This window comes from Anolis sagrei, chromosome 2, assembly GCF_037176765.1.
Source record: "Anolis sagrei isolate rAnoSag1 chromosome 2, rAnoSag1.mat, whole genome shotgun sequence".
Classification (NCBI taxonomy): Eukaryota; Metazoa; Chordata; class Lepidosauria; order Squamata; family Dactyloidae; genus Anolis; species Anolis sagrei.
Genome location: NC_090022.1, coordinates 111513260 through 111536808, shown reverse-complemented (window position 1 = coordinate 111536808; position 23549 = coordinate 111513260). Strand labels below are relative to the sequence as shown.

The 23549-nt window shown below is 41.3% G+C and overlaps 1 protein-coding gene across 5 annotated transcripts in view; it reads right to left on the bottom strand.

The window, feature by feature from the left end:
• Window positions 1-21020, bottom strand: part of PWWP2A (PWWP domain containing 2A) — a 37111-nt gene extending 16091 nt beyond the window's left edge. For 2 of the 5 annotated variants that reach the window (XM_060764945.2, XM_060764944.2), the window contains exon 1: window positions 20119-21017. In XM_060764945.2, the coding sequence (XP_060620928.2) occupies window positions 20119-20891 (773 nt within the window). In that variant the 5' untranslated portion in view covers window positions 20892-21017. Of the gene's footprint in view, window positions 1-1353; window positions 1604-20118 lie in introns of those variants that run through there. The other 3 variants (XM_060764946.2, XM_060764948.2, XM_060764949.2) reach the window with 3 other exon arrangements.
• Between the last annotated feature and the right edge of the window lie 2529 nt (window positions 21021-23549).

Sequence of the window (23549 nt, the reverse complement as noted above, 5' to 3'; positions counted from 1 at the left end):
TGGGCCAAACCCTTGTACCAGCAGGACTGCTGACCGAAAGGTAGGTGGTTCAAATCTGGGGAGCGAGGTGAGCTCTCATCTGTCAGCTCTAGCTTCTCATGTGGGGATATGAGAGAAGCCTCCCACAAGGATGGTAAAACAGCTGGGCGTTCCTGGGCAAAGTTTTTGCACACTGCCAATTCACTCACACCAGAAGCAACTTTCAGTTTTTGAAGTCACTCCTGACACATACACACACACACAACCAGGAAGAAACTGTTAGAATCACCTCCCTGTATTCCTTGTCTAAGAATACCCTATGAAACAAATGGGGTCGCAATTTGAAAGCATGGACACAGACACGCACACGCACACAGAGGTTTAAATCCTTTCCGCTTTGAAGCAATGACATTAACTGTCCTGCTGTTGAATTCCCACATACCTCACACAGTTCTGGGAACACACTCCATTATCAGTATGATCAGTGATTAGGCCATATCAGGTTTCATGGTTGCCATGTGAACTAAGGGTGCACTACAAGGAAACAGATGGGCAAGCTGTCTTTTTAAAAAACACTCGATTATTACTGGTTTTTCCGTTGAGCAATGCCATGTTTCTTTGGAAACAATGTGCGAACCAATGCCCCAGGAAGGCTAACATACAGAGAGGCAAGACTGTGTCTGATTTATAGGACTGTGGCTATTTGGATAGAATTCACCACTTGAAGTCAAATCTGTGATAATATTTCAAAAACAGTAATGAATACATTACTAACTCCTCCCTTAAGATATCTTGCTTCTCTATCCCTTAAAGCACAAAGGTAAAGAGGAATTATGATGCTCAACAGAAGTCTTACAAATGTAAGATATTCTAAACATAGTGTATCTACTTATGCTGTTCTAGAGATAGAACTATCAGTACAATGTCTTAGTTACTGCCTTTCTCTAATCAGGCAGTTATGTCTAATATTTCCCTCATGCGATCTTTGGAAACATCTTCCCCTTTGCTCCGCAACTTTCCATGCAACCTGAGAAGCAGTTTCTTGCCTCTGCAGAAAAGGATTTAGGGGATATGAGGAGGAAGGGATTGTTGTCTTACTTGGACGAAATCTAATATTCTGCAGACCACTGTGGGACCCTGCTCAATTACCTCATTTAAACATTTTGTGTCTACTTTTTCTTTCAGTAGCTTTGGACAATTTTATTCTTATTCGCTGTTATAAAATTTTAATCATCTACTTCTTTCAAAATACTATGCAATCCAACATACAACAAGAGTCCTGGCAACACTAGAAATACCATTTCTCTTCTTTGTCTGAACCCTATCCACACTATTTAAAAGCTTTTTCATAACCTTTGTTTTTAACCCACTCACTTGTGTGTTCCAACAGCCAGGAGAAGTATGTGGAAGCAGGGGAAACTGAGGAATGACCAGAAAATACTGAGCCAATTTTGCTAGAAGCACCGTAACTAAATGCTCTTTTTAGATGGGCATGTACTATTTACTTTGCACACTGTTGAGTAAACAGATGAAAACTGTGTCTACAGGTCAATGGAACTGCAGTTACACAAAACATGGACATTTTAAATCAGTGGTTCCCAACCTGTGGGTCCCCAGGTGTTTTGGCCTACAACTCCCAGAAATCTCAGTCAGTTTACCAGCTGTTGGGATTTCTGGGAGTTGAAGGCCAAAACATCTGAAGACCCACAGGTTGAGAATCACTGTTTTAAATATTGTGAGTGGATAAGTCATTCAGGTTCATTTACTTCCTGATCAAGCATACAAGACTGACGTAATGCTCATACCAGGACAGGAACAGATAAAGATATTTTTATTCAGACAGATAGTTAGTAAGTAAGTTGATCTGTGTTTTTAACTAAATGAGTTCTTCCTATTTCTTCTGTGGTTTCTGTTTATTGGTATGTTTTGAGATTTATTTTATAGCTAGTAGCTGCCTGAGCACCATTTCTTTATGATGGAAGTGGGATAAAAGTTTAGTAAATACATATCTTGTTTTCTCAAAAAACAAAAACAAACCAGAGAAGTGTTCTATTATTCTCCACTGAGGCAATTCATTCCATTACAGTGATTTTCTGAAGTATTATCTTTTGCAAACACTATTATGCAATGCATGCATTGTTAAAATACTGGAATACTGCACAATTTAGATTTTAAACCATAATTTGGACACATTCAAGCTTTTGCGCCTTAGACATGCATAGCTCTCATATTTTAACCTGTTTACTGATTACTTACAAGGCAATTCTATAAAAAAATAAGGGCACCTTGTTATAGCTACTAAGACTGCAATTCTATGCCTATGTAACTAGGAGTAAACTCCATTGAACTCAGTGGGATTTGGGGTACTCCTAAAATATAGAATTAATGTAGTTTGATAAGGCACCAATATTATTTGGAAGAGAAGACTGAAGACCTTGTGAAACCACATCCCTCAGGATTCCATAGAATTGAGCCATGGAAGTGAAAGATGTGTTGAATTGCATTTATTTTATAGTATAGATAGATGCACCCTTAGTTCTTAAAACATATGTAGCTGTGCTTTCAAAGTGCTAGTATTGTTTCATTCTCTTCTGGCAGGTGTGTTTTGATGCCATTCATAGTGTGAACTTACTAAGTGATCTTTGGCCCTGGTTCTCCCCATTTCCTAACTTCTCAAAATGTAAACACTAACAAAACGTTTTGGTTTGTGCAAAAATATTCAAATGTAGACCTAAAGAACAAAATTGATGAAACAGTGCCTTAACTGTGTTAAGAAGAATGCAGCCATGCTCCAGCACCAATATGAAACTGTTGATGATTTGGAGTATTTCAAAAGTACAATAATCTCTAAGAACTACACTAAGCCCTCTGGGCTCTCTCCAAGTACCTTGAGTACCACTGATTGCAATGGCAAATCTGCTTAATGTTCCCACTGTTGAAGTGAACAAGTGCTTCATTCTACCAAGACTGTCCCCTCTAAGACTACAGATCTTCCGTGTGATTTACAAATTCTACTAATTTAATGTTTTATTCAATCAATGTATTCATTTTGTTTAGCCAGTTCAACCCTACTGAGAAATGATCACAAGATTTTCTTGGCAAGATTCATTCAGAGGATGTTCATCATTGCCTTCCTTTGAGGCTGAGAAAGTGTGACCTGCCCAAGGTTACCCAATGGGTTTCCATGACCAAGCAGGGCTTTGAATCCTGGTCTCCTGAGTTTCAGTCCAACATGCAGACCATGCCGGCTCAGTCAGCAAACATGATTCCCCCCTGCCAACCCCCAACAAAAATAATCACAACATTTGCCAACAATAAAATATCCAAACTTTCTACCTGAATTGTATTCATTCAGTATACAGGGATACCTAAACACTATACCACCAGACATGGTTTGTATAATACAATAACACATTTGCCTTGTGATAAAATATGTAATGCATTTCAAATATAACAATCTTTGTAATTTTCTAAAACAGGGAAAGCTTTCTATAACTTGTATAGATTAAAGGAAGAAAAGAAGCTGTGGGTGACATTAACATATTTACAAAGATATCAGCAGTCTGAGGTTATGAACAGCTAGATACAACTCTCTATGTGCTTTAGGGTGCTGACAACAAAATAAACATTTCCAAATTGGCATCCTATACTAGCTGTATAACATCTAGCAAAACACAACAAGAAAAAACACCTGTTTAAATCTTGAATTAGAGAAACCAAATATGAAGAGGGAAGCATATGCATCATTCAAAATTCTGAACAATTTCAAAGCTGACTTATTTTACCCAATGTTTTAACCTAAACATATGACATGCCTCAATTTAACTCTTTCATATACAAGATGAAAGAGTCCGAGGGCTGAGAAAAGCGGTATATAAATAATGTAAATAAATAAATGTGTTTACAGGACTTAGAAACACACATACCCAAGCTCTATGTCTACTTCATTGTATTATATATCTGGATATTCTGGCTATTCAGTAATAAATTTAGTACTTCAATATGACCCATTCCTTATGGAGCCCTATTGTTGCTGTCAAAAAGGAAAATATTTTGAGTATTTCAAAATTACAGTACATTTCAGCATTCTAATTACAGCTGTTTGCTTATGTGTAGCATTCTAAGGTAGCATTACACAATATAATGTGGACCAAGTCTTCACTAGAATTGTACCATGCCCATCAGAATAGATGTATCTACAATGAATTTTAAGTGTCAGTATAGAAATGTGGAGAACTATTGTGTCAATATTTTCTGTATTTATGACTAATCTAAGCTTTCCTATGCTTGGTGGAGGGTGTTTGATATGCTGTGAAAACATACTTCTGCCTGTGGACGCAGGTCTGTTCACAAAACAAAATGGAAGCCACACTTTGCCTTAAACCCTAAAAATCTTTTCTGGAAAGCTAGAAAAATATCCCAAGTGTGTTTTGGATTGGCACAGAAGATTACAGGGGGGATAAAAGAAAAGCTCACAAGTAGCACAACCTCACATCCAGGTTCTCTTATTCACCTTATACCAATTATGTGAACAATGTCTCAAAGCATGGTTCCGGCACACTTGTTCGGTCTTTAAATCAGCAGAAGCAATAATCAGGGACCAAATGTACTCTTTTTAAGGTAAATGTTCAACAACATTATGCAGTAAGGCAATTTATAAGACTGACTGATGTGGTGAAAGTTGTGGCATCACAACTGACTGATGTGCTGAAAGTAATTCAATAGAAAGTTCCTATGCATGTACATTCTAAGGTAAGATGAATGATATAAATAAAAAGAAACTTCCTGATTGCAAGAACTGTTTGGCAGTGGAATATACTGCCTCAAGAGAATGGTAGAATCTCCTCCTCTGAAAGTTTTTAAGTGGAAGCTGGGTGGCCATCTGTTGGGGGCGCGTTGGTTGTGCATTACTGCATGGAGGAATGAGTTTGGACTGGATGGTCATTGTGGTCTCTACCATCTTCATGTTTGTTCAGGAATACCACTGACCAAAAAAGTCAAGACCAGTGACTATAGGGAACCTTGGATTAGCAGTCTACAAAAAAAGGTATTGAGGATCCAATAATACTGACCCGATTCGCTTTTACAGACAGACATACAGTATACTGAAAAACCTAGTCACACAGACACACACAATACAGGCAGCCCCCAAGTTACAAACAAGATAGATTCTGTAGGTTTGTTCTTAAGTTGAATTTCTTTGTAAGTTGGATAAGGTACATATTAAAGTGTAACATTAGCCGAACACACACACAAACACACACAAAGGGAAGGTTCAACACCCCTGGTGTTTGCTTTGCTATCTGTGTCCCTGTTCAGAAGATTTCACCTAACTTTCTGTCCCTGTGATAATTTGATTTTTAAAAATGTGATTTGTTGTGGAAACAAGGCTCGGTGATAAAGCATCATGCACTGGGATGAAAAAGTCCTTTGATGAATTTACTATAGTACATGATAACATTTTAAAAAATACCCTTAGACCTCTGCTAAACCCTGGCTACTGCTATACTGAAAGCAGGAATTGATATTCTAGATTTTCAGAAATCAGAAGTACAATTATCAAATTACATTATTTTTATTAGCAGTGTGAAGATTTAAATCTCTTCTTTAGAGAACAAATGTCCCTACAACATGACACACGGCCTTCATTTGAAAAAGCTGTGCCAACTAGCTCTTTCTATCAATTTAAAATCTTAATTAATTAGTCCTTTGGTAATAGCCATCTGTCAGGGGGTGCTTTGCATGCAATATTCCTGCTTCTCGGCAGGGGGTTGGACTGGATGGCCCATGAGGTCTCTTCCAACTCTATGATTCCAATACTTACAGAAGGTACAAAACAATTTGAGAAACACTTCACCAGCCAACTATATTTCCCTTCGACCTAAGTGCATGGCCATTTTGCAGTTCATGAGCAGACCTAACGGATTTAAGACTTACTGAACACTCTCTGACACTATGACACTGCTTCAACTGTATATATGTGTCACCATGCCACATTTTGCATTCTACACATGCCAGTGGAGGCATCCCCAGTTGCAGAGTGGAAAATGAGAGAAGACATGCTGCTTCCAACGTGAATAGTGTCCACAATTGAATCCTATTGATTTTATCCTAAAGATAGATCCAGAGTGGAAGTACACAATCCTACAAAGGCAAGATGGTAACTCTCATGTTTGCCCTCTAACACCAAGTGCCCATATGATGTTTCCTTTGCTCCTATTGTGAATAGACAATTTATCTCTAGCCTGACTGAATATTTCAGAGAAATTCAGAAACTGTATTACCACCACTGAGGACATGAAAATGAAAGCCTAGCTCCAGCCACACCTTTTCCAACTTCTTCAAACAATGCAAGGTTGAAGAGAGAGAAAAGTCTTGAATAACTAAAGTTTATTATGGAAACAGAATTATTTGGGATCCACTACATAGATTTAATTCTGTCTGCATCTGACATTACATCTTGCAAACTTTACATTACTTTTGCAAACTCACCCAGTAAGGCACCGGGGACAGTTTGAACTTTGCCTGACAACTGTGGTGGTCATAGCACAATTCACTGATTGATCCTTTTGGGCCTGTTTCAGGCTACAACCAAAAATGATCAAATATGTTTATAAAAGCTGCTTGCAAAACAGGTCACTGTTTGGCACAATAATGTCCCATTTAACGAACCTACACTAGGTTACATGGCAATAAGCAAAATATCGTAGTTTTCCTTATATATATACATGCCCAGTATATAAGAATATGAACAGAAATAAGGTTATCAACATTATTAAAGAGTTGCAAACATTCCTACAAGGATGAGTTAAGTGTATAAAGATCTGTATATTAGAAAAAATAAAGACAAAATTGTATAAATATTTACCAGTATGGGACATATTTTGGGAACAAGGACACTTATCTAAAAAGTGATAGCAAGCCAACTAATTTGATTGGGAAAAGATTTAGAATTAGGCCACTGGTTTATTAATTCATTGTACAAGATGTGATGATGTTCACAGCTTTAAACGACAACAGCAGCAGGTTCATAGGAGATAGGCCTACTAACAGCCAGGACAGGTAAATTAAACCTCACTGTTCAGAAGCAGCCTGTTTTTGAAAAGCAGGGGGAAGATGTTGTTTTTGGTCCCTACTTGTGGGATTCCTTGAAGTATTTAGCTGGCCACAGCAGTAACAAGTCCCTGGTTTGAGCCAGGTGAAAAAAATATGTTAAAATTTACTGTAGTTCCTATAAGCCTAGTGGGAATTCTGATATGGTTATTTGTCTTAATACTCTCTATCTAACATGTTCAATGGTAATACAGGACAGCAAAATTGAAGCTCATAAAAACAATTTTTAAAATGTATATTAATTTTATAGGAATCTGATATTCCAAATCCAAACATTACTTCAGATTTGCTCCATCATGCAGTTTTTTCACAACTTGTTTTGACATCTCTATGTTGTAAGATGTGACTGAATGAAATTAGTATTGAAATTAGTACAGGTTGACCATCCAATATCCAAAATGCTTGGGGCCAGAAATATTTTGGCTTTTTTTTCAGATTTTGAATAATCAGTATTTGCATAGATTAATATAATGAGATGTTTTGTAGATGGGGAACAAGTCTAAAAATGAAATTCATTCCAAATTATTGCAAATATTGTATAAAGTTCATCCTATAACATGAGGGTGATTTTATACAATATTTGCAATAATTGTGTGCACAGAACTAAGTGTGTGTACTCTGAACCCTCAAAAGATGTCATTATATTGGCTATCCATGCGGACAACTCTGGATTTTTGAATTCCTGATAAGGGATGCAATGACATTTCTGAAAGGACTGTGTGTGGCATGCCATTTTTATTGTGCTTTACAGCACCCAAAAATACATTTAAAAACCGCTACACTATTGAAAAGTTGTTTTTTTTCCCATCATGGGGCTGTCAGCTCCAGCTTCCCATGTGGGGATGAGAGAAACCCCCACAGAATGGTAAAACATCAGAGCGTCCCCAGGGCAACATCCTTGCAGATGGCCAATTTTCACACGAGAAGCAACTGGCTCAGACTGGATCTACACTGCCCTATATCCCAGAATCTGAGCCCAGATTATCTGATTATTCCAGATTATCTGGCAGTGTAGAGTCATATAATCTGGTTCAAGAAGATAATCTGGGATCAGATCCTGGGATATTTAGAAGTTTAGATCCAGCCTCAAGTTTGATATATAGACAGCATATTGTAACTAATGGGAGTCACTCTGCTATACCCCTTTGTGTTTTGGATTCTCTTATATATTTATTTATTTATTTATTTATTTGGTACGCTTGTATACCGCCAATATCTCAGCCTATGCGGCGACTCATTGCGGTTTACAACATGTTAAAATATACAATTCACTTTAAACATATAGATTAAAATTAAGAAAACATACAAAACATACATAGTATTGGGCCACCAATACAGATCGAGACATCTCATCGTTTAAATCGTAGTCCAATTCGTTATCCTTGATTGCTAGTCCATGGTCAAACAACATCACATCAAAAATCAATTGAAGACTTGCACAAACATCCAAGTTTTTAGTTTCTTCCGAAATGCCATTAGCGAGGTGGCTGATCTTAGTTCAGTAGGGAGGGCAGATAATTTTATACTTCCCTGTGCTGCTGAAGTCATACTACAGAAGAATACTTCATGGCACTGGTGCTACAGAGAAGATCACTGTGTGTTAATTAAATGTCTGAAGTCCTGACAAAATGTTCCTAAGCACATTGCCACAATAGCAGTGCCCTAAAGATTTCCAGCACATTCACAAAATTATTTTAAAAGCTGAAATGGATACTAATTATAAGATAATACCCAAACTTTTTCAGATTAAAATACTTGTGTCACAACGTTTTGGCACAACTATTTTTTACTTCTCACTGGAATTAAGTTCTCCAATACAAAGGTTTAGACACATTACTCCAGCACCATTACTGAGTCCCCAGGCTGTTACAAAAGCTGACAGTCTTCAAGGTATGCAAGTATGTGTGAATGTGTTTGCACACACACGTGGGTCTGTGTCTTCAAGCCACATGTTGACTTATGGCAACCCCATGACTCTTAGGGGTTTTTTTTAGGTCAGGAAGTCTCAGAGGAAATTTTGTCAGTTCCTCCTTCTGAAAGATAACAAACAGTACCTGGTATTCTTTGGCAGTCTCTCATCCAAGTACTACTTTGAACCTATTTGGCATAGCTTCCAAGATCAAATGAGAACTGATGCTTTCAGAGTCTTTAAGCCCTAAAATTTGTGTGACTCACTGCAATTAGTATGTTTGTTACAGTTCAGTTACTGGTAGCAATACCTGATGACCGAAAATCATAAGCCCAATATGAAAATGCAGGAAACAGGAAGTTTCTGACTCAAGTTTTTAAACTTCCTAAAGGGGCATGAGCAAAAGTCTGGCACTTATCTACCCTTCTAAGATATGTTTTTGATCTAAAGTCTTTCTGAACAACATTGTGTCTCCCCATACTTGTAAAAAGGCTTCAGTGAAGAACAAATAATGTGCTCAAATAAAAGGTTAAATAAACTGGACACAATTTGCCTTGGAAAGAGCCAAATACATGCAGGCATCTATAGATTTTGTGGGCTAACATTAATAAAGAAAAATATTCATCAGGACCACTGTGAGAAACATGGGAAACAGCAGTACAGTACATTATATTTGGCTTCAATTCATATGTGATCTCCAGAAAAGGCTATGCAGCAAGATGAGAGCTTTAAAACAGTACACGACAAACACCTGCGTCCTGTCAGTGCTAGAAAGTGAACGCACTAAAAAAGACAGTGAACCAAAGAGTCCAAGGTTTATTAATAGCCTACAGCCTGCTCCCAGCTTTATAAAAGCATCTTGCTCCAAAGAGGCCTTCTGCCTACAGCTTTAAAGCTTCAGGTAGCAGCTAAGCCACAACATAGAAAAGAGAGAACAAAGACAAATGCTATAGATTAGAAGCTGCCAAGCACATCCTACTTCAGGAAGACAATATTGGAAAGCTGTTCTGTATACTGCACTTGCCCATGAGTTAACACAGAACATCCCTAACACATTGGTCACCTAATTCCCAAGACAAGCAAAACTATATCCAAACTTAAGTAGACTATTACTTAAGATATAGATGGTACATCTATAGACCCGGACGATGTTTTAAATCGGCAAATTGTTTTTAATGAACTGTTTTAAAGTGATTGTTTTATAATGGCGTTACTGTGTTTAACTGTATTGTGATTTTTAATGTATTGTATCGGCACCGTGGGTTGCCTGTTGTAAGCCGTCCTGAGTGCCTCCCCAGAGATGAGAAGGACGGGGTATAAATGCACCAAATAAATAAATAAATAAATCAGGAAAAGTGATTGTAGGAAAAAGTCACAGCATATGGGACAGAAGATCTACAGCACATTTACAAATGACAAGGAGACTTTGAAAAGATTGTGTACAAGTATACTTCGGTTAATTAAGTAGGTGTATTCCTGAGCATTACGTCTTTAACAGAAAATTTGGTACCAGATGAATAAATATTATGGAAAAATTGGTATAAGGAATTGAACAATATGCACAAGTGAACTGAAACAATCAGGTCAGGTAACTCTTGCATAAGTGAACAACATAAAAACTACAATCTTAACTTCCTAGAAATAACCTGAAAGTCTTTTCTAAAACGTACCCCCTTTTACCAGTCTCCATTTTCCTCATGGTTTTCCTCATGGCTCCAATCAATTCTTTTTAAAATGCTGGATAGCTGGCAAGACACCTAGTCTTTCCCCTGCTCTTTGTTATGTCATTCGTACAAGCTTAGCATAGCATCTAGTGTTTCCCTTGCCTGTTGTAGGCAGGGCCATACAACTCCAGTAGGATTGGTTAAAATAGAGTATTTTTCTTTCCTAGCTCAAACCTTATTGCATTTAGACACAATGCTGCAACTTGAGAACAAAACTGTTACTTCAGCCCTTCGTCATCATCCTCCTTGTACCAATGCTGCAACTTGAGAACAAAACTGTTACTTCAGCCCTTCATCATCCTCCTCCTTGTACCAAAACTAATACAAAAAAATCCACCTAGACAGAGGATAAGAAGCCAAAAGTGGGAACTGGGTAAGTGTAAAAATAGGTTTTAAAAGGAGTTTCTTTGTCAGAGGACTTGTTAACCAAGGGACGCCTGAACTGTACCAGTCCAACAGGGAACATTCTACTTCTTAAAGCAGAGGAATACATTTGCAATGTCCACAGTTACAAAGTGTACTTTTGGTATTCTCCATGAAAACCAAAGATGTCGTAAAAGGCTAATAGTGCTGACATGATCAGCTATCTGTGATCAGAAAATTGTTATTTGCAGATCCACACAAAATATTTTACATATTATTTCTTGGATAAGATGGTGGAACTTATTCTCCAACTTAACAGAAATCCTGTTTCCTATTACAGATTTAGAATCCTAGAATCATAGCATTGGAAGAGACCTCATGGGCCATCCAGTCCAACCCAAGCTAAAGTTGAAGCAAGAGGGAATCAAAACCCTGAAATCTTAACTGTAATAAAGATGAAAGCTGAACCTGGCCAACATGGAGACACTGCAACATCATTTTTGAAGGCATGTTAACACCTTTAGTTTCTCTGTATGTGGTTTTGTGTACCTTTTAAATTGTAAGGGAAGGGTAATTGCAAAGCCAATTTCTCAAAATGGCTTCAGAAACACAAAAATGAATTTTAATAGACATTTAAAGAACTGTGCGGTTGCTACGCTCTCAATCCTAGGAAAACAACACAATACCAGATCAAATAAGATGATTTTTTAAATTAAAGAACCAACCTTTTAATGGAATATGATAATGCCTAATAATGTATGTATTTGGATAACTACTATAGATTATCAATATTAGTATGACTTATGAAAAACATCCAGGACTGATGAGTAAGAAAAACAACCATAATTTTATAAGTAGCTCCCAGAGTTTTGTTACAATTTCTTTCGTTATTGTATTAGGTTACATGTAGAGTTTATATGTTCCATCACATCGTCTATAGTTTTGTGCTGTTTTGCAATCAGATATTTTTAAAGATTTGCAAAGGCCTATTATACAACACATATTTACTCTGTAGCTTTCTTTCTCATGGAGAGACTTGAAGCTTCTAAAATCCTACTTTGTAGTTCACTAAGGCCCTTCCACACAGCTGAATAAAATCCCACAATTTCTACTTTGAACTGGAATATATGGCAGTGTGGACTCAGATAACCCAGTTCTAAGCAGATATTGTTTTCTGCCTTGATATTCTGGGTTATGTGGCTGTGTGGAAGGACCCTAGGGCCACTTCCACACAACTGAATAAAATCCCACATTATCTGTTTTGAACTGGAATATGTGGCAGTATGAACTCATATAACCCACTTCAAAGCAGCTATTGTGGGATTTTCTGCCCTGATATTCTGGGTTATATGGCTGTATGGAAGGACTCTAGGACTACAAGATATCCCATAAGAGGCTCAGAATTACAGGTTCTGAGCCCAGGAACCTATGTACCCAAATTAATAAAGTTTACAATCTGTTCAAGCAAAAATCCAATCCAGATTACACCAAGCCCTACATGAGAAAATATAGGAAATGTTTGCCAATCTATTGTAGGCCCTTTTCACACAGCTGTATAATATCCACATTGAACTGGATTATATGCCAGCGTGGATTCAGATAACTCAGTTCAAAACAGATATTGTAGATTATCTGCCTTGATACTCTGTGTTACATGACTGCGTGGAAGGGTCCTTAGACTCCTTAAAGATCTAATTCCAAAGTACCTTCTACCCACCTGTACTACTGCTCAGAGAATACTGTAGTATTCTCTGAAAGAGACGAAAGAGCAGTGTTTCCCACTTCAAGTGGTTTATATAAGTAAATGAAGAAAACAATGCAAAGTTTTTTCATCTTTGTTAAGAGATGAAAAATGTAAGTGGCAGTTGGAGAAATGCAAGTTGGCAACACAATGCTGTGTAAACGTGACTGTATTGTGTACATCATGTTTGATGTTCAAAGACTGAGAAAAACCTCCTATGTTATTTCTTGCTTTTATAGACCTGGTTTTGCTTTTTCCACATAAACTTTATTTTCAAGACCTACTTGACTCTTCCTGATATCTGGACTTCATACCTGCAAAAGAAAATGTAAGATAAGACAAACCCCTGAGGTCCATGAATTAAAAAAATCTAAAAAATGGACACTTTCAGCCTATTCCTTATGAATAATTACATAACACATATAAAAGTAGACTAGATGAATCTGACTGTTTGCAAGCACATGGAAATTTCACAATGGACTAAAGAAAACCATACAAACACTACTGTAATCTTTAGGAAGGTACGGCAATTTTGGTATAGCTATTTTAAAATCATTTGTGAAGTACTGGAAATGTACACAGAAGAAAGGAAAATCATTAAACTTCATTACTGGATGTTATGGGCAATATGCCCCATCTCCCAATAGTTAAAAGGTTACAGAATACAATAAAGAGCAGTGTTTCCAATACTGTTCCTTTGGTATAATTATAAAAAATGAGCATGGAAATTAGGATGAAATTTGCTGGGAGAACAGCAGCAAAACTTCTACAAACCCACAGAAATATTATATTACTACCCAAAGTCCTGTATAATGCTCCATGTCAGATCTATTCAACTACATCTTTGAGCCAATTGTTTATATCTAGTTAAGAGTTAATGGTTTGTGTGTGCATGTACATGTGTGCTTTCAATTAGTCTATCGATTGATGGCAACCTCAAACATTCCATTGGGTTTTCTTAGACAAAGAATACTTAGAGGTTGTCTTGCCGTCTTGCCAACTACTTCCTCTGAAACATACCCTACAACAATTGATGTTTGTTGGTAGATTCCCATTCAAGTGCTAACCATGCATGACCCTGTGTAACTTCCAAGATTAGATAGGATCTGGTTGGTGCCTTTAGAGTATTTAGGCCTCACCTAGCTTTATTTTTTTACCAGAAAGAGTGTGTCATAAAAGAGTGCTTGTCTGTCCATAATGTAAGTCCCAAAAATACTACAGAAGGAGGACTGTAAGTGCTTCCCAGGAAAGATGGGATCTGTTTGACCAACACTGAATGTCACTCTCTGGTTTAAGGAAATGGATAACTGGTGTGGAAGGAGTTAAAATTTCAGCCCAGATTTAACTGAGGGTGCATCTATACTGTTGAAGTATAGATGCACAGGTCAATGTTATGGAATCATGGGAGATTTACAACAAGCCATATGCTTTATTCACTCTGGTAATTGGCAGTGCTATGATTCAAGTCTCCCTTCCAATGTTTATGCTGTGCAGCCTTGAGGGCCTGCTGACTCTATGAGGGCCTATGCTGATTAAACCTTAATCATAAATGTGGGCCATTATGACAGGCATCAAATGTGCCTAGAGGCACTTCATCTACAAAGAATGCACAAGAATTAGTCCTGCAACCTTGAGAAGGCCCACCCATCCTGTTTTTTTTAAATTAACAATTGAGGCAAAATTCTTAGAACTTTTACTAAAAACATTCTTGATGCCCAGACCAGGATCTGAGAATATACCTGAAAAATGGTTTTTCTACACATGTTTTATGCTGCATCTTTGAAATCATGGCAAAACTTTGAGCATTATTATATGTATATGTATGGCTGCATCCATATGAACAAATGTGCAGTGGAGAAGACAAGTAGGTGTATTTTAAATAGGAAGTCTACCTAGATATTGTAGCACTGGAAATCTCTCCCCACTGCAACCATAATAAAGCCACTCTGAAGTATACGCCCTAAAAAAATGTTCTCTGTGTCAACACTAAAGTGGTAAAGCACCGGGATTGTGGCGCAGCTGGCTGAGTGTCAGCTGCATTAAGATCACTCTGACCAAAAGGTCATGAGTTCAAAGCCAGCCCGGGCTGGAGTGGGTGTCCAGCCATTGTGTAGCCCGTTGTCGACCTTTGCAACCCGAAAGACAGTTGCATCTGTCAAGTAGGAAAATAAGGGACCACCTTGTGTGGGAGGCTAAATTTAACTAATTTATGAGGCCATAAAGAAAGAAGACTCCGGGGAATGTGGAATGCGGAAGAACTTCATCGGTGTCGTTGATGGACGATGAAAAGCAGCAGCTCCCCTGGCGGCCAGAAAAAAGTTAAATAGCCTTTGTCTGTTAAATGTTGTTTGTCAAACTGGCATTGAATGTTTGCCATATATGTGGTTACTGTAATCCGCCCTGAGTCCCCTGCGGGGTGAGAAGGGCGGAATATAAGAACTGTAAATAAATAAATAAATAATAGTCTCCCATCTCCTGGCGTACATAGTGTTTCCAGGAAAGAAACAACTGTACCTCATAGACACAAATATTATGTCTGTCCCCAATACACTGGAGACAAATATTTGTCGGTTTCTCATATCAGACAACTCGAGAAATCCTGCTCTATATGATCTTTTTTTTAAGCAGAGAAATAATGTACCTTACCATTTAAGATATTATTTGCATGATGTATGTACTGGGAAGTCTGTGTGCACAGTAACTTCCTTGGACATATACTTGAAGCAAAGACACACTCACACAACTGTTGTTGGTAAAGAGGTTGCTTTCTCCAGAGAGGAAGTAGCAACCATGTGTAGGAGAAGTCAAAGACCTCTGGTAACAGAAAGAACAAGATTAACTTATGCACACAAATTAGAATAATTTGTGTGCCATATTTTTTCATAATGTAATCATGTGCATTTCTAAGTGGTAGTTATGACCCAGCTTTTACCTCCAGAGAGGCGCCTCCCCAATTTTACAACAGACCTAGGGTGCTTCTACATCAGTGGTTCTCAACCTGTGGGTCCCCAGGTGTTTTAGCCTACAGCTCCCAGAAATCCCAGCCAATTTACCAGCTGTTAGGATTTCTGGGAGCTGAAAGCCAAAACATCTGGGGACCTACAGGTTGAGAACCACTGATTTACATGGCAGAATTAATACAGTGACACCACTTTCACTTTCATAGGTTAACGCTATGGATCCAAGAGTTGCAGTTATGTGAGGCACAAGCTTTGGCAGAGAAAGCTTTCTCTTTGGCAGAGAAAGCTAAAGGTTTTGGAAAACTACATCACTCACAATTCCAGAACTTGCATTCATGGCAGTTAAAGTTGTGCCCAAACCGTGTTAATCCTACACTATAGATGCACCCCTTAGCTCAGCTTACCTGTCCCAATGTATTTAAGATCGTCTGGGGAGGCCCTGCTCTCGATCTCGCCTTCTTCGCAGGCATGTCTGGTGAGGACGAGAGACAGGGCCTACTCAGTGATGGCCCCTCGGCTGTGGTGCTCCCTCCCTAGGGATATTAGATCGGCCCCCTCCCTCTTGACCTTCTGAAAAAAAGTAAAAACCTGGCTTTTTGAACAAGCCTTTGGAAATGCAGTGCAATAGACAAACACGGAATTATGTAAGTTGAAACACGGAACAGTTTAGACGATGCTACTGGAAAATGAGATTAACAGGAAGACATTATTATATAGTTTTAATGGTTTTTGTATTGATTTTATAATGTTGTTTTTGAATGTTTTAATTGTATATTGTGGGTTGTTATGGCATCAGATGGCTGCCAATTTGTAAGCCACTGTGAGTCGCCTTAGGGCTTGAGAAAGGCAGGATAGAAATATCGTAAATAAATAAATTTCCACACACTATGATACAACCAGATGCATCTACACCAGGCCTCCTCAAACTGCAGCCCTCTTATTATTTGGGCCTCCGACTCCCAGAATTCCTGACCATCAAACAAGCTGGCTAGGGCTCCTAGGAGCTGGACCTCAAACAGCTGGAAGGCCATAGGTTTTTTAAAATCCTTGCGTGTTATTGTTTATATGTGAGTTATATTAATTGTATTGTTGTTTTTTTCGCTTATTGCTTTTTGTTTTATTGATGTGTTGTCGGGCTTGGTCTCATGTAAGCCACTCTGGGTCCCCTTGGGGAGATGGTGGCGAGGTATAAATAAAGTTTTATTATTATTATTATTTAAGGACGCAGTTTGAGGATACCTAATTAATGCAGTTTGACAGTACTTGAACTGCCATAGCTCAACGCTTTGGAATCCTGGGACTTGAAGTTTGGTGAGGCACCAGCACTCTTTGGCTGAGAAGGCAATGTTATATTACAACTTTCTGGCATTTGCACCACTCAGCCTACTCTGAGCTCCCTTCACTCAATGTAGGAAGAACCAAAACCAAGCAAAGGCTCTGAAATATGTGGTGGCCAGAAGAAAAGGAGGCTGAGCAAAAGGGGAAAGAGAAACCATGGTTGTGAGGAAGAGGCAATAATGTGTAGAGCAGTCAAAGTCCTCAGGTAAAAGAAAGGACAAGATTAACTTATGCAGATTAGAGACCATGAGTGTGTTTCCTTCCTAATTAGTCATAACATAATCATGATGTGCCTTTCTAAAGAAGCAGTGGTGATAGTTGTGGCCCAGCTTTTTGCTATCCATTTAGCGATTGGTGCCCCCCTTCCCCAATGTTAGACAAGACCTCCCAAGATCTGACTAGGGTTTCAGGCATTTGCTCTACCCATCCTGCAATGAGCTCCCTTCCCAAATGTAGGAAAGAGCCAAAACCAAGCAAAGGCCAAAAAGCAGGCAGTGATCAGAAGTCAAGAGGCTGAGCAAAAGGAGATGAGGAAACTGTAAGTAGTGGACCACAAGGCTAGTTTGCAATAGGCCACTCTCCTGGCCCTCTTGGTGGAGCCCTGGAGCTGAACTGCTGAAGAAAAAGAATGTGGGCCAGGAGAGGCTGATACTCTCTGATCAAGGGAAGGAAGTCACAGTCCCACTCCATTCCACTTTGGACAGACCTCACCTGTAAGACTATGTCCACTTCTGGGCACTACAATCCAAAAACGATGCTGATAAGTTGGAGTGTGGACAAAAGGGTTAAAGGTTTGAAAGCTTAGGGAGAGAAGGTTGAAAGGGGACACGATAGCTATGTTTAACATCTGAAAAGATGTCACATTGTGTTCTGCTGCTCTAGGCCACAGTGAAGCAATGGATTCAGATGGCAGAAAGAGAGACTCCACCTAAACATTAGGAAGAACTTCCTGATAGTAAGACCTGTTTGAAAGTGGCATATGCCGCTTGCCTCAGAGTAGGTTAGAGCCAGCTTCCCTGGAAGTGGGCTAGGAGGCTGGATGGCCATCTGCCGGGAGTACTTTTTGTGTTCCTACATGGCAAAATGGGGGTGGACTGGATCAGAGATGGAAGAGACCACAAGGGCCATCCTTGGAATGGGCTTGGACCATTATGTTATTTTAACATTTATATTATTTTTTTAACTCCATGTTTTAACTGTCTAAAAATGTTGTTACATTTTTATGTTGTTACATTTTTGTTACATTTTGTTACATTTTTATGTTACATGTTGTTACATTTTTATGATCTAATACAGGGGTCCTCAAACATTTTAAACAGAGGCCCAGGTCACAGTCCTTCAAACTGTTGGAGGACTGGATTATAATTTGCAAATAAACATGAATGAATTCCTAGGCACACTGCACATATCTTATTTGTAGCGCAAAAAAAACACACTTAAAAACAATACAATAATTAAAATGAAGAATAATTTTTAACAAATATAAACTTATTAGTATTTCAACAGGAAGTGAGAAAAGCGGTATGCAAGTGAACTAACTAAATAAATACATTAAATCTAATGCAAGCCATTCTGCCAGGCAGGGACACTCAATCAAAGCATCCCTGACAGATGGCCATCCAGACAAAGGTGGAGCCTCCACAACACTCTTGAACAGCTCTTCTCTTCCTTAGTTCTTCCTAATGTTTAGGTGACATCTCTTTTCCTGCAATTTGAACCCATTGCTCCATTGTGTCCTAGTCCCCAGAGAAGCAGAGAACAGGGTTTGTGTTTTGTGCTTCTCTAACAGGCACGGGCAAACTCCGCCCCTCCCCCAGGTGTTTTGGACTTCACCTGCCACAATCTATAGCAGTTGAAATCCTCTAAAATCCCTGGAGGGCTGGAGTTTGCCCATGCCTATTCTATAATGTCTAGAATAGGCATCCTCAAACTGCGGCCATCCAGCTGTTTGGGCCTTCAATTCCCAGAATTCCTGACAATCGAACAAGCTCGTTAGGGCTTCTGGGAGTTGGAGGCCCAAACAGCTGGAGGACTGTAATTTGAGGATCTGGTCTAGAGTTTGATGGAGCCTCCCCAGGGTGGGAGAACGAACTCTTGTCTGCCTGAGGCAAGTGTGAATGTTGCAGTTGGGTTGCCGTGAGTGTTCTGGGTTGTCTGACTATACTTAAGAAGCATTCTCTCCTGATTTCGCCCACATCTATGGCAGGCATCTTCAGAGGTTGAGGGGTCTGTTGGAAACTAGGCAAGTGAGGTTTATATATTTGTGGAATAATGTCCAGGGTGGGAGAAAGAACTCTTCTCTGCTTGAAGCAAGTGTGAATGTTGCCATTGGGTTGCTGTGAGTTTTCCAGGCGTCTGGCCATGTTCCAGAAGCATTCTCTCCTGAATCTACATCTATGGCAGGCTTCCTTGAGAGATCTGTTGGAAACTAGACATGTGGTGTTTATCTATTTGTGAAATGTCTAGGTTTATATATCTGTGGAAATGTTTAAATATATCTGTGGAATAATGTCCAGGGCAGAAGAAAGAACTCTTGTCTGCTTGAGGCAAGTGTAAATGTTGCAGTTGGGTTGCTGTGAGTTTTCCGGACTATATGGCCATTTTCCAGAAGCATTATCTCCTGACATTTTGCCCACATCTATAGCAGGCATCCCCAGAGATAGTGAAGTGAGTTGGAAACTAGGCAAGTGAGGTTTATATATCTGTGGAGTAATGTTCAGGGTGAGAGAAAGAACTCTTGTCTGCTTGAGGCAAGTGTGAATGTTGCAACTGGCCACCTTGATTAGCACTGAGTAGCCTTGCAGCTTCAAAGCCTGGCTGCTTCCTGCCAGGGGGGAATCCTTTGTTGGGCGGTGTTAGCTGGCCCTGATGGTTTCCTACAAATTATCTATAGACCTGAGGGTTTGTAAGCAGAGGTGGGTGCCTGCCTGCCTGCCTGCCTTCCTGTCTAAAGGGGTCTCTCTCTCTCTCCCCCGAGGAGGGCCCGCTCACCTTTTGGAGAGGTCCATGAGGACCCCGGAGAAGAGCTTCTCCCCGAAGCGGAAAGACACCACTAGCGCGTCCTCGATGATGTGGTCCAGGGTGACCCGCACCTCGGAGCCCGGCACCAGCAGCAGCGACGGCGCCTCCGCGGCCTCTTCCTCTTCCTCCTCGGCTCCTCCTCCTCCTCTTCCCTCGGGCCCCGCAGGCGCCGGGACAGCGACCTGTTCCTCCTCCTCCTCTTCCTCCGGCGGCGGCGTCTCGGCGGCGGCAGCAGCGAGGCTGGCAGCAGCGGCGGCGGCGGCAGCAGCAGCACCCGGCTCTTCCTCCTCCTCCTCCGTGCGGGGCGGCTCCGAGGGGCCCTCAGCCGAAGGCAAAGGCGAGGGCAAAGGCGGCTCCTCCTGGGCGCCGTGCCCTTCCTCTGCGGCCTGAGGAAGCAGTGGCGGCGGCGGGGACGGGGGGAGTCCCTCGGGGGGGCGCTGTGGCTGCTGCTGCTGCGGCGGCCTGCCCGGGCCCTGCGTGGCGGCCTCTTCCTCCTCCTCCTCCTCCTCCCCCTCGTCGGCGGGGCTGCTGGGCGGCGTGGGCGCGGGCGGCTCCTCCTGAAGCGCTCCCCCGGGCGCCGGCTCGGGCTCCTCCCTGGCCTCCGGCGCCGCCGGCTCCACCGCGGCCTGGCTGCCGGCCGGGAGCGGGTCTGCGCCCGCCTCACTGCCCGGGGTGGGCTCGGCCTCGCCGGCGGACCCCTCGCCCGGCCCCGCCGCCGCCGCAGTCGCAGCCACGGCCGCCATTTTCTCTGCTGTTGCTTCCCGCTCCTCCTCCTCCTCCCTCTCCCTCCTCAGCAGCGGGATCGATCACCACGGCCTTCCTCTCCTGCCTGGGAAGGGGAGGGGGCCAAGGCCACTACCTTTCCGCTTCTTAAGCCGCGATTGGCAGCCAGGCACGTCCGTCAAGGCGGATAACAACTTCTCATTGGCTGAGGGAGGAAACGTTGGGTCTCGAGGGCAGGAAGTGGAAAGGAAAGGAGGGGCGGGGCCTCCGGTATCTGTGTCGAGAAAGATCAAAAGGGGGCAGGTTCAAGAAGCGGCTCGCCTCCCATTCGGGGAAGGGCGGGGACGCTGGCCCCGCCCACCTCGCTTCGGCTGCTGATTGGTCGGGTGCGGTGTCTCTCGAAAGGCGGGCTTGAGAGCAGCCATGGGGAGACCGCCGCGATGTGGAGCCGGTCCTTTGCACGGCGCGCCTCGAGGGGAGGGGAGAGGAGAGGAGAGGAGAGGGGTCTTGGGAAGAGGCAGGCGGATAAGTGGAAAGCCCAACTGGGAGAGCCAATACGCGCTCCGGCGGAAAGGGAGCAGGAAAACCCCAAAACCATGAAGATGAGGCATACAAAGTAGCACGTGGGATTTTCCATAGTTACAGGGGTGCTTTGATGGTGCCTTTCCTGCATGGCAGGGTCCAAAACATCCGAAGGACTGAAGTTTGCCCATGCCTGTGCTATATAGGGTCTGCCAATTTTTATTGACTGAATAGATAGTAATAATAATAAATATATAATAATAATAATAATAATAATAATAATATAATAATAATATGCTGGGGAAAGTGGAAGGCAAAAGGAAGAGGGGCCGACCAAGGGCAAGATGGATGGACAGCATCCTTGAAGTGACTGGAATGACCTTGAAGGAGTTGGGGGTGGTGACGGCCGACAGGGAGCGCTGGCGTGGGCTGGTCCATGAGGTCACGAAGAGTCGGAGACGACTGAACGAATGAACAACAATAATAATAATAATAATAATAATAATAAAGTATGTTGCAATCTCAGGCAACAGAATTGAAGAGAAACAACTGGAAAAGCTGACACAATATGAGGATCTGGCACAAGCCAGTCAAGGTGGTCCCAGGGGTGATCGGCACACTGGGTGCAGTGCCTAAAGACCTTGGCCTGCACTTAAGCACAATCGGCGCTAACAAAATTACCATCTGCCAGCTGCAGAAGGCCACCTTACTGGGATCTGCACACATTATTCACCAATACATCACACAGTCCTAGGAAGGGTCCAACGTGTGATCCAACACAACAGCCAGCAGAGTGATCTTATTTGCTGCGGACTCACCTTGTGTTTCAAATAACAATAATAATATAACTTTATTTTTGTACCCCGCCTCCATCTCCCTGAAGGGACTCAGGACAGCTTACATATGGCACAATGTGACTGAAACAACACATAAAATGTGCACACAATACAATACAAGATAAAACCAAAAGCAAATAAAGCAAAGTTTAAGCTCAAAACAGTGCCCCATAACCTATGATAAGAACTGTTGTAAAACATAGCCAACTGTAAACAGTGCAAATGTTAGCTAATGAACTGAGGCATGGGATGAAAGTGCAGTGCTGTGGCATTAAATTGCAGACCATCGGGAGGAGACATTCTCAAAGGCTTGCCTAAACATCCAAGTCTTCCATTTCTTCCAGAAGGAGGAGAGTGTGTGGGCCTGCCTAATCTCCCAGGGGAGGGCGTTCCAAAGCTGGGGGGCCGCCACAGAGAAGGCCCTCTCCCTCAGCCCCACCAACCACGCTTGCGATGGTGGGTGGCTGGACTATGAGGAAGGCCTCCCTGGCAGATCTTTGAGTTCCCCCCTCAGAAACACACTCTCCCTCAGAAACACATTCTAGTTATCTTATCCAGGGTCTTATCAATTCTGGATGAGAATTTATTCTGCATCTATGACAAGCATCAATTTTACTTCTAGTACATTTGACTCACCCACTGTGTCCCATTATTCTATCATGTCTTTTTGGAACTGTTTATTTTATGGGTTGTAGGTTTTTTCGGGCTATATGGCCATGTTCTAGAGCCATTCTATCCTGACGTTTTGCCTGCATCTATGGCAAGCATCCTCAGAGGTTGTGAGTTCTTCAACCCAGTGATTCCGGCCATGAAAGCCTTCGACAATACATTGTTTATTTTATTTTGTTATGTTATGTATTTATTTTGATTGTATTTTTTATTTTTGTATTTTATTTTTCTGTACTTGTATTGTATTTTGTTGTAATTTTGGGCTTGGCCTCATGTTAGCCGCCCCAAGTCTCCTTCAGGGAGATGGTGGCGGGGTATAAATAAAGATGATGATGATTATTATTATTATTAATGCATGTGCAGGAACATAGGGGGGATGTGATCACAAAGATAGGCAGGGCCTGAGTTGCTTATGGCTTTGAATGATGACCTGTACTTTGAATTGGGACCGGGAACTTATGAGCAACCAGTGGAGCAGTTTTAATAGGGCCGTCCGCTCCCTATAATTGGCTCCAGTTAGCAACCTTCGCACCAGTTGCAGTTGCTGGGCCGTCTTCAAAGGCAGCCCCACTTAGAGTGTATTGCAGTAATCCAACCAGGATTTACCTAAGGCATGGACTACCGTGGGCAAGTCATGCTTCCCAAGGTATG